This window comes from Phodopus roborovskii, unplaced genomic scaffold (assembly GCF_943737965.1).
Source record: "Phodopus roborovskii unplaced genomic scaffold, PHOROB, whole genome shotgun sequence".
Taxonomy (NCBI): domain Eukaryota; kingdom Metazoa; phylum Chordata; class Mammalia; order Rodentia; family Cricetidae; genus Phodopus; species Phodopus roborovskii.
The window spans coordinates 5,290,708-5,303,144 of NW_026125489.1; the positions used below are offsets into that span (position 1 = coordinate 5,290,708).

Consider the following 12,437-nt stretch of genomic DNA (forward strand, 5'->3'; position numbering starts at 1 on the left):
TGCCAGGTGGTGGTGGTGAACCATTTTAGTCCCAGTGCTTGGGAGGCAGAGGCAGGTGGATCTCTGTGAGTTCGAGGCCAGCCTGGTCTACAGAGTGAGTTCCAGGACAGCCAGGACTGTTTCACAGAAAAACCCTGTCTCAAAACCCCACCCTACCCTCACCTCCCTCACCCAAAAAAAAAAAAAAAAAAAAAAAAAAGAGAGAGAGAGAGAGAGAGAGAAGAGAAGAGGAGGACATGAAGTAATGAAGTAAGGGAGGGGATATAGTATGGAAACGGGGACTGGGGGGGTTGGGGGGCTGGGGGGCTGGGCATTGGGGGAAATTGATCAAAATATATACGGGCACATATGAAATTCTCAGAGAATAAATTAAAAAAAAAAAGATGACAAAGCAAAGCCTAAACTCACAAAACATAAAACAACAACAAAAACAGAGTTTACTGTGTGAGAAAAATCCATCCCTAAACCGTCATTACATTTGGTTTCCTTGTTTTCTGGAATAGGGGGTCGTTATCTAGCCTTGGCTAGCTTGAAACTAACTCTATAGACCAGGCTGGCCTTGAACTCACAGAGATTCATCTCCCTCTGCCTCTTAAGAGCTGGTACTAAAGGTGTGTGCCACTGTCTTTCTGGACTGTCTCCCTATGTAGTTCCGGCTGGCTTAGAACTTGTTATGTAACCTAACAAGTCAGGTTAGGCTGACTGGAACTTTTAGTTATGTTTAGGCTTCTGTCTCTTAAGTGCTAGGATTACACACTTGTGCCAGCATCCTTGGCCTACAATTAATTTTTCTATTATTAGATTTTTTTTTTTCTTTAACAGGGAAACAAAATCTTTTCTAAATAATATACCATGAAAACCAACATAATATCATAAGATATCCAGAATTGTAGGAAATATTGTTGGATTTTTTTAAATAGACAAAATGACAAACATTTTTTTAATGAACTTCTTCAAATGACACAAATCCTCTGATTAACTAAAATGGAGTGAGTAAATTAAAAAAAATAAAATAAAAAAACAGCTTATCTACAAGTCTTGACCAAAAACGCCTCAGAAAATTCTTCTTTGTGTAATATGAAGAGTTGACAAAGATATGACTTCCTCTGAGGGACAGAAATCAAGATGTCCCTAGACCAGTGGTTCTCAACCTTCTTAAGGCTGCAACCCTTTAATACAGTTTCTCATGTTATGTTGTGTTGATCTCCATAAACATAAAATTATTTTTGTTGCTATTCCATAACTGTAATTTTGCCACTGTTATGAACCGTAATGTAAATGTTTTTGGAGACAAAGGGTTTGGGACCCGCATGTTGAGAAGCACTGCCTTAGGAGATACAGTTGAGCTAAACCACAGAGAGAATTGGATGCTGTGGATGGGGAGGGGGGGCATTCCTGGCAAGACTAGACGTAAACAAGCATGAGAAACCGAAGGCCACACAGAGTAACTGAGTTCACTTGGTTTGTGAAGGGGAACAAAGATCTGATTAAAAACTTAGATCAAACAGCAAGCCTGAAATGGCGACTGGAGTTGGGCTGTGCTCCAAGCCACGTGGTGCCACTGGAGACTGAGATGTGAGGAATCAGAACAGTCCTTTGGAAAGAGCCACTCTATAGTGACCCGTGGGAGGAGTCGGCATGGCTCACTATAGGAGATGGTGAGTGTATGAATCCAGGCAGTCGAAGGGAGAAGAGGGGGACATGAGAGACATTAGCACATGTAACCCATGCTGGCCATTGTTTGGATGTGGGGTGAGGTCAGGGAAGGCATAATGCACAAAATATGTTATTGTACAGAATATACACAAAAACTTCATGTGGTACCTCTGGAGCTGAAGACAGGAATGGTTTTATGTAGATGTTGGAGTCATGAACCTTCAAGTCATGGTCCCCAAGTCCCCTGGTCACTCCAATAGTTGCCATTACCCGGGCCTAGGAATATAAGCAGAGTTAGCAGAGATCCGCACAGTGATAGCATCCTGCCTCAGTTCCGGTTGCTTCTCCATCTATGCTGCTGGCTGTTAAGGGAGATGTGCGCTATTAAGAAGGAAGGGCAGGTTCATCAAAATCACTGCTTAGCTTAGGTTGTCCTACTGTCTATCCTCAGTGTTCTTCTGCAGGGACTGGAGTGAAGAGAGCTGAAAATAAACTATAACACATGTGTCATCTACAGCTGCTGAAATCAGTTCATACTAAATCAAGAGCATCGAACCACCCGCCCAATCACCCACACACTCACTTTGCAAGCATTCCCTGGACGCTGACTACATCCTTGGCAACACCAGAGGCAATAACAAAAGATGAAGCGAGTCTGAGGCAGATTCTGTCTTTGAAAATCTCAACTACTAAGTTTTATGGCTGGAGAAAATAAATCTTTAGCGACTCCAGGATCTACCTCAACATTCCTACAAATTCTTTCCGGGTGGAAAGGAATAAAATGTCACTAACATGTCTATGCCCAGACTTCTAGGCTGTAGCCTCCTGCTTTCTCTAAACTTATTTATAATGGTTTATGGAATTAACATACTGCATTAATATCTACACAGTCACCTTAAATGTCTCCTAAAGCACCTACTATACAGAAGGGACACAACTCAGTTTGCCAGGTTTGGTGGCAATTGTCTTTACCCACCGAGCCATCTTCACTGAGCCCCATGACATACAAGATCCTGATTCAAAGTATTATACAAAAATAGAGAGGGATGTGAAACCCAGGGACCAGGGAACAGAGACTTCAGAAGCCCTCACTGCTGGGCTGCGAAGGTGGACGGGTCTCAGTCTACTTAAGGAGTGTTCAGTTTGAAATGGGTACATTCTGAGTCTCTCTCATGGTCATTCTGCCTTTTCCCTGTAACAGCAGCTTCTCCGTGTGGAAAAACCACATGCCTATGTTTAGACCAAAGAATGAAATTGCTATTGGAAATGACGGAACATGTATACAGGTGTTACCCACAAGAATTCAAGAAGAATTTCTGGAAATAAAAAGTAACAGCAGTGAAAATATACTGACATGCCTGAGTAGGAGTTTGCAAAGAGGAAACAACAACAAAAAACTTTTATAACTCCAAGAAACAAAGGAGAATTAAGACAGGCATGGTGTACCCACTTTCTCCAGGGTGGAGTAGAGACGTATATGGTGGTTTTTCCACAGCGCACCAGGCTACAATGTAGCTTTCCATAGTGCACCATGCTACAATGTAGCTTTCTATAGTGCACCATCCTACAATGTAGCTTTCTATAGTGCAACAAGCTACAGTGTAGCTTTCTATAAAGCACCAGGCTACAATGTAGCTTTCTATAGTTCAACAAGCTACAATGTAGCTTTCGATAGTGTAACAAGCTACAATGTAGCTTTCCACAGAGCACCAGGCTACAATGTAGCTTTCCACAGCACTAACAGGCTACCATGTAGCTTTCCAAAGCAGAACAGGCTACAATGGCAGAATTTCCTCATCCCTTCTCACAGGATTGCTCTCCTTCATGAGCCAACTGAGAGGCTTTGGGATATTTTGGTGAACTGGACTTTATAATTAACCAAAATCTTTTAAATCTCATTGTTGAAGCTGTGCTTACCTGTACAAGACCAAGGCCACTAAAACCCCAGCATAGGTGGGAGAGTCGCTCGGCGCACACCACCCCTCACACAGAGAGGCGTTCATTTGCAGTTTAAAATTGCTAGGGAAGGGAGAATCATTCTTTTTTGAGGGTGTGGCCATTGGTATGTTTCCTATGCCCCAGAGGATGGCCTCATGCCGTGAACTCAAGGGAAGCACTGATTGGGTACTATAAGCTGGTTATCAAAACAAAAAGACACGAAGTTGGGAGTGGTATATGTTGGGGGAGGATATGGAGGGCCGCTGGGGAAGAAATGGAGTGACCGATATGATGGATAGCATGTTTCATCATAGACATATATGAAATTCTTCAAACGAAAAATTATTTTTGAGAAGCAACAACAAAAATCTCCATGCTGACCGCCTTCTAAGAAAGACAGCAGTCCACTTCCCAGTTCGGGAGAGCCCGCAGGACATAAGCAACAGCTTACTCAGTATTGACCCATGTATCAAGGTCAGGACTGGGAGGGGCAGGCCTGGGCCACACAGCTTTAATACTCTTGTGAGTTATTTCTTCTGGATAAATATGATCTAATACCGATAGACAGTTCACTTGAAGAATCTTCTCGTGGCCACACTGTCCACTTCTAATTGAAATTCTTAGCTGCGAATAGAAGTGAGTTGTGTTCGTAGGGTATGGGTTCAAAGGTTATTCATCTCAGGACTTCCTTCAAATCTGCTCACACACATCTCATGTCTACAGCCTGTTTTGGGTTCAACCGTGTCATCCAACGTTTGCTTCTGACAGGGGCGCTGAGACCCAGTGATGGTTCTGTTACCTCAGTCTGGGCTCTGGATGCTGTAGTGTGACTGCAATGACTCTCCGGAATCCCTTTGTTTGGGCAAGCAAGAAAGCCAGCTTGCAAAGTCTAGAATGTCGGTGGTGGGAAGGAAGGGTACCAAACTATAGTGGAAAGCCAGAGTTCCACACCAGGGCTGTTCTCTGCTGGGCCGTTTTATTGGTGCAGGTCCAGCTGCCTTGTCTACTGAGTCGAGCTAACACAGCCAGCTTGACTTGCCTCTGAGCTTATGTCAGTTATAAAATACGATGACATATATGGAAGCGGTTGTGTTTAACCCTGTAAAGAGTGACTTAAATGGGCAGGGAAAGGGATGGTAAATTCACAAAATTGACTGCTTACCCATACCCCTCAAATCCTGCCACAGTCTGGACCCTCGAGACAGGTGACCTGAAGAACGATGGATGCAATGTTCGCTCAAGTTGTCATGGCTATAAAATCCCAAACTGCTGAGCGGAGCACACTACCTGTCACGGGCTATAAAAAGTACAAGGGGCTACAGACGCCTCCTCTCATTCCAGGGATGAACTTGAACCTACCTTCTTGCCTTCTCCATATATAAGGGGAAACTTCAAGTCATCATCCTCAATGGTTTTGTATGCCCTGCAGGGAGACAGACAACATTTTAAAATGGGTTTGCACTCAATTAATGACCCTCAGGCTGCTAGGAACCTCCTTTCCCTAGAGATTTCCATCACTGTACAACATTGTCTGCCTTTGTTTATGTAGTCACTTTCCATTCTCCATTCAGGTGTGTGTGTGTGTGTGTGTGTGTGTGTGTGTACTTTGACAAGGCAGGGAATATCAAGTCTTTGTACTCTTAAAGTGGGAGAAAGCTACTTATGATTAGTGAGAAGGGGAGATGGCTTTTGTTCCCAGTGCCTCTGGGATAACAGAGTGATCTCTCAGGCAGGCAGCCGCTGGACTCCTTTTGCAGTGCTGGGGGCGGGGGCAGGGGCGGGGTAAATGGAGAGTGCACACCCTCCTAGAGCCACTTCTCACCTTCAGGGGATGTTTACATCAAACACCTTCTATTGGGATGGCTGGGGGTGGATGATACAGGGCCCATCTGACCTCTGGATCAGAGTCAAGGTTGGCAGAAAATTGTTTTGCAATAGTTTTCAGAGAGCCATTTGCCACACAGAGAAACGCTGTATATTTCATTGGTTTATGGCAGACATAGTTGTCGAGATGTCTAGATGAGAACAAAGTTGTGTGTTCCAAATCTACCCATAAGCCAAGTTCAAAAACAGACACGCAAACACCACAGGCAGGCAGCAGCTATGCCCCTTGGCGAAAGCAGAGTTACCTTTCTGCTTTTGTTTTCCTCGTCTGTAAAGGGAGGTCGATGCACAACATACAAAGGGCTCAGCACCGAGCCTCTGCTCATTAAGGACCCAATTAAGGGCAGCTATTAGCAGAATTTAGCAGGTAATTAACTTTTAGTGTAACACCTTCCCCTTCTGCAAAATGGGGGAGGGGCGGGCAGCACTACTCATTCCCCACCCCAGAGTGAATGTGTGCTGGAGACCTCAGGACTTTGCTAACCAAACAAAGTCTAAAGTTATTAGGAAAAATAAGTACAGATAGGGCAGGGTAGGTTTAGAATGCCATGTATCAAACGGCCTCCCAGACCTGTGCTTTAGGCAACTGGAGAGTGAAGGTGAAATCAACTTTATGGACACTCTTGATATATAACAGCATGCAACCCCGATGAAAGGCACCGAGAACGATGTACGGTGATGTGATAAAGACGCCTTACCGGAAGTCACTCACTGTGTGCTAAGCTGAAAACGTAAAGGTTTTAAAAGGGTGTGCCCCCGAGGTGAAAGACAGTGCGCCCTGTTGTCCAGGGAAATATCTGTACATGCCATTCTTTCCCTGGTCAGAGAATCGGTGAAATTTTGCCGTCGGATCCACCTGGGTACAGTACTGAGTGAATGGATGCATTCTCTGGACCTCAGTCTGCACACTGATCAGACAAGATGTATAGAGCTGAGTACCCAGCACAGCCCTGCTCCAAGAGCAGGAACAAAAAAAAAAAAACACTGCAGTCCCCGGCAAGTGAGCCAGAGTAATCCAGAAATGGAATTTTCAAAGAAAAAAAACCAAACAAAAAACCAAACACAGTATTTCCTTCCCTTAAACCTATCAAATTAACACAAAGTGGAAATTAGCCACTTTGAAGTTTCATATACTCACATGAACTATTTTAAACACGGTGGTACATAAGCCACTTGAGGAAACAAATAAAGCTATTATTAGAGTCTAGCCCTAGCCTAGGGATCAACTGTGTTGAGCAGTTCTCAACCTTGGCTATATAATGAGCCACCTGCCAGGACGTGAAAACATCCTGAGGCCCAGGCCACATCATGGAGCAATTAAAGCTGACTCTCTGCAAAAGAGACTTGGGCATCAGGCATTTTGTTTTTAAAGTTTCCAAGGAAACTCTAATGTATAGCCATGTTTGACGCCGCTGTTGACCTAGCTCCAGTGAGCTTACATTGGGGGGGAATTAGGCGTAAGGCCCGCATCTGTCTGACTAATGAGAGGAGAGAATGCATGTCTTGAAGGAGAGGGAGGGAATGGGCTGAGAAAGGCTCTCAAATAAGCATGAGCAGGTGCTCAAGATGCTGTGTGGGCGATAACACAGTCTTAGACACGGAGCTGATGTAGTAAAAATCAGACACAGGGAACGGCAGCCTTTGGATGCTGGCACGGGAGTTTGGAACTGGGTAGGAGGCAGAAGACAGCAGATCACAATTAAGGCCACCCGGACCACAGAGTCCGTGTCACACAGCTCAGGAAGGCAGGCACACTACACTGCCTTTGGAGAGCTATCCCAGGACCGAGGCTGCTGCCAAATTCAACACTATATTTTAGCTTATTAATCTATCCTTAGAACAAAAAACCAAGACAGAAGAAGCAAGGACTAGATGGGTAGCTCAGTTGGCAAAAGCCCAAGCACAACCGTAATGGCAGCCATACGAGGTGGGAGTGGGCGGATCGCAAGTTCAAAGGGACAGGAAGGTCATCCTTGGACACAGTGTAGTCCCAGCCAGCCTAGGCTCTAAGAGAGCCTATTTCAAGATGAATTAAAAACAGAAACGAACAACCTTGGGAAAAGGAAGACTTGTTCTGTTCCCACTGGTGTTGGTTTTCACTAGAACCCTTTCTCTTCCTCCAGAGAAAAACAAGCACAGTTGCCGTTCCGTGAGAACGCACAACACTTTCTCCCACTCACTCTTCCTGGGTTTCAAGCATGGCTCTTGCAGAAGTGGACTTCCACGTATGGCTAGAGGGTCTGAATAATGACGTGAAATGCCCGGGACTGGAGTATTGCTTTCTGGGAAAGCTCACGCTTAGCATGAGTGATGTCTCACTTTGAATCTCAGCAGCAAAAACCAAACAACAAACAAACAAACAAACAAACAAACAAAAAACCCTTCAAGAATTAAAAATTGGCAACCAGATGAAAGTCTGTATAGATTTAGGGCTAAGAATGACTCCAGAAGAATTAATGTATTGGGGGAGATACTGGGCTTGGTCGTTATATATAGTTTCTAAAAGCTGTTGGAGACCCCCCCCCCAGTCAGGGAATTAAATTACTTTCCCAAGATGAATGGCTCTAAACCAGGAAACAATGAAGTATGCTATCAGGGCTAACCTTTGCGGATGCTTCTTTCCCTCTGGCCAATAAATCTGAAATGAGACCGCTCTGAGTGGGGTAGCCAGCAAAGATTTGATGAGGAAAAGAGAACTTTTGGCCAGTGAGGGAAGGACACTTTCTGAGTGGCAAGAGAACAAATCCTGGTGGCCAATGGAATCTACAGGGAGGAAGGGTAAATAGTGACGTGACCATCCGGGCCCTCATGCCTGTGTCTGAGCCCTGCCCACTTCATCTGTGATCACAAAAGGCAGCTCATCCCCACCCTTCCAATGACAGATGTCCTCAGACCTCTAGGCTGGTTAAAGGCCTCATCCCTGTCTAGTGTTACCCTGCATCCCCTTGTTCAGATTACAACCCTCATGTTCCCAGCTTGTCCACAGCCCCCCCACCCCCTTCTTCACTGAGGGCAGATGAAAAAGGAGGATGGTGAACTCTGCAGTGCCAAAATACCAAGCCAAGATTTTTTGATGTTATAGCCAAAAATGTGTGGCCACAGGACTAATTCCTTTACTCTAGATTCTAAGATTCTGTTATATAAATAGAAAACATTCAAAGCCAGATCACTCACCAGCTTGATCAAAGTATAACTGATCAGGGATTATAGTCAAGTAAGAACTTGTTCTAAGACAGCACACTAAAAAAGCAAATGAAAGACTCTTAGGTCACCCTTACATTGGGTCAACTTTTTTGTGAATATTTATGAGATGAGAAATGAAGGCAAGACTTCTAGGGGTTACTACATTCTTGGCTTTTCCTACCTTAGAGGCATTACCCTCAGATAAACTTTGTTGTTGTTGTTGTTGTTGTTTTTTTTTAATAGTTTCAGGCCAGGCATAGTGGCAAACACCTTTAATCCCAGCAATCTGGAGGCAGGGGCAGGCAGATTTCTGTAAGTTCAAGGCCAGCCGGGTCCACATATTGAGTTGAGAGCTACATAGAGAGAGATGTTGTCTGGAACCAAACCAACCAAACAAACAAACAATGTTTCCTGTTACTCTGGATACATTTGGAATGAACTGTCTGAGTTTCCTCTTCCTTAGTTTCTTTCAACTATGTTTTGCAGGACCTTGGGGAACATCCATCACCACTCAGACCACCATTACTGAATGTAGTCATTAATCAAACAACACAGACTGTGGCAAGGGCCCTCTGTGGCCTTTCCGGTCTGTCAGTATCCTCCAGATGGGCACGTATCTTAAGCGAAAGCTCCTGGGATGTGGTCTAATTAAGAATGAAATTATTCTGTTGATTTGGACCTTGTTCTTAAAAGAGCAACAAAACAATTTTGCACTGTGTCTGCACATGCATGGCAGTGTATGAGGGGCTTTACGGTCACAGACTGAGACCGTGAGTGAAAATAACAACACCACCATCACCAACACCTACCCCACAAACCCACAAAATAGACCCCGGTCCACAAGAGAAATATCTAAAAAGGTTTCTTGGCAAAGTCACCCCTCGTTTAAGTGCATGTTCCATCTCTGTCCTGAACACTAGTTCTATGAGGACCGTGACTTCCTTCTCAGGTTCTGCCTTCCCTTCATATTTACAACTTTGCAGGCAGGTACGCTGTGGGCAGAACCCAGACACTAGCTAAACATCTCAGGGAATGAATAAAGCCCGGCCCTTCTCCTTCAGCTAGTGAGGTCCCCTCTAAGATGACATTCCATTGTCTTAGTGTTTCCATCCACTTTGCTTTCAGTGGACTCTTCTCTGGCTAAAAATCAGAGCTACATTCTCTACTGGCAGCACCCTTTATATTAAAATTCTAGGTTCTAACCTCTTCCAGAGACAGATGGAAGCAGATGCAGAAATCCACAACTAACCAATGGGCCCAGCTCCTGGAATGCAATCGAATGAGGGAGGAGGAAAAGTATGAACAAAGGAGTCAAGACCATGATGGGGAAACCCACAGAATCAGCTGACCCGAGCTAGTGAGAGATCGCTGACTCAGGTCTGACAAATGGGGAACCTGCATAAAACCAAACTAGACTCCCTCAATATAGGTAACCATGGTGTGACTGGGACAATATATGAGGTCACTGGCAGTGGGTCCAAGATCTAACTCTAATGCACAGACTGACTCAGTGAAGCCCATTCGATATGGAGAGATGCCTTGCTCAGCCTAGGCACAGGTGTGTGGGGGTGGAAAGGCGCCTTGGTCCTGCTCAACTAGATGATGGGACAGACTTAGTAAACTTCCCAGGGGAGGCCTCACCTTCTCTGAGGAGCCGATAGGAGGAGGGGGAGAGGGGAGTAGGAGGAGGGAAGGGAGGGGGAACTGGGATTGGAATGGGAAAAAAAATAAATTAATAAAAAAAAATCCAGGTTCTCTTTCATTACCTATACATATTAATAGATGCTGCAAAGTAATTAGAGCACCATTTATGAATCTCCAAATGGCTACTTTCTACAGGTAATTCCTAAATACCCTTTGGGATGGTCATTAAAAAAAAAAAAAATCGCAGTTCTGCCAAGACACCATATTAACTTCAGTTTATATTCATTTACATACATAATCCTCCACGGTAACTCAGATACACTGGGATGTGTATCTGCAGTCTTCCTACAGATATAATGGCTTTAGCAAGGACTTAGAGATGTGAAATCCCAAGAGGGGAGAGAAGGGGATGGAGGGAGCGGAGAGAAGGGGACGGAGGGAGGGGAGGCCAAGGGGGGAATGGACTTCTTCTTAGTCTTTGGGGGGGTCCTTCCTGCCCAGCCAGAGGACCCGCTTCCATGCACTCTGATACATGTGTGTGAGTGTGGGGGAGTGGGGGATGCATGTCCCAGTGGGTGCAGAGCTGTGCGCTCCTGGGTGGAGGCAGAGGGCATCCTAAAGTGCCATTGCTCGGGGCTCAACCACTTTGTTTTCTGAGACAAGGTCCCTCGCCTGAAGCTTACCAGTTCGTCTAGCCAGCCAGTCCCAGAGCTCCTACCTATCTCTGCCTCCTCGGACCTGGCATTAAAACGGAGGCTCTATTTTAACTGATGTGGTTCCTCACCCTTACGCAGCACCAACTTTACCAACTGAACTCCCTAGTCCTTAACTGGAGTCCAGAGTTCACACGTGGACATTACCCACACAGAGCACTTCCCACACGCTCCCCTTTTCTCCTAAGTTACAACCTTTCACTAAAAAAGGGGGGGGGGCAGGAAAACTGCTCCTGTCCCTAAACCGGTTTCCTTAACAGAGCTTCAAAGTGGTTTAAAGAGAACGCGATCCCTTCGGGGGAACTGAAGGACCAAGCTTTCCCTTTGGGGACGGCAGAATCTGCGGTCGCCTCGTGATCTCCAGTGACACACACCAGTGAGTCACATTCTTCCACTAACCTCTTGACATCGCCTTGGATGTCTCTCCTCCCCTGAGGACCTTCCGTCCTGGATCTTCCTCCCTCCCGGCAGAGCCCACTGTGGTGAACCAGGCTCAGAGTCAGTGGTTTGGAAGTAAGTCATATTGCAGCCCTCCCGTGTACTAGCTGTGTGAACGCAGGAAAAGTCCCTGGACTGCCTGAACTTGCCTCTTCAACTGGATACTCTACTCGGGAGGATGCTTGCATGGGTTGGGACTGTTAAAGTCGCAGGAACCTCATTCTTTCAATATAGATGTGGAGTGAAAGAACTGGCCACCAGGCTGGGCGGTGGTGGCACTTGCCTTTAATCCCAGCACTGGGGAGTCGGGGACAGGGGGATCTCGGTGAGTTTATGGCCAGCCTGGTCTACAGAGAGAGTTCCAGGACAGCCTTTCAAGTTACAGATAAACCCTGTCTTGAAAAACAAAACAGATACACCAGAACAGGCCACCAGAGGCAAAACAATGCATGCCCATAGAGACACCATCTGGTTAAGCAACAGAACCCTTAAAACAACTGAAGCCCTTTCTGCTGTCAATCAGTGAATGATACACAAGCCTGCACGTACCTTTATCCAAACAAGCCCCTGGCCTCAGAAGGATGCCTGCCACCTAAACAGCGATCTAAAGGGAGAATCACGGGGCTGGTTTCCCTTTTAGGAGGAGGAGAGAGCCACATGCAGTCTCTTCCCAGCATAGTCTTAGCCTAGGCACAGTCACTTTTCACCAGGCCCAGGGTGCTTGGACGGAGGGGTGGTGGGAAGAAGCAGCTTGCCCTTAGGGTCCTCTCTGCTGCCTTCCTAGAACAAAGTCCCAACAGCAGCTCACATCCCACGAGGCCCAGGAGGAGACATCACCCAGGCTTGAAGCCCAAATGCCAGCAGTGGCTCTCAGAGCTTGGCAATGCGCCAATTAAGCAATACTGCTCTCCACTGACTGGCCGCCTGACCCACCCTCATTCTGTGTAACTCCTTCCTGGAAAAAACAATGTGGGACTAGCA

At 45.8% G+C, this 12,437-nt stretch overlaps 1 protein-coding gene across 1 annotated transcript in view; it reads right to left on the reverse strand.

Moving 5' to 3' along the window:
- Ppm1h (protein phosphatase, Mg2+/Mn2+ dependent 1H) overlaps positions 1-12,437 on the reverse strand; it is a 224,580-nt gene that overhangs the window by 29,969 nt on the left and 182,174 nt on the right. The window contains exons 7-8 of the mRNA XM_051176161.1: positions 4,954-5,017; positions 1,825-1,932 (exon numbers count right to left, since the gene is read on the reverse strand). Of these exons, the coding sequence (XP_051032118.1) occupies positions 1,825-1,932; positions 4,954-5,017 (172 nt within the window). The remainder of the gene's footprint in view (positions 1-1,824; positions 1,933-4,953; positions 5,018-12,437) is intronic.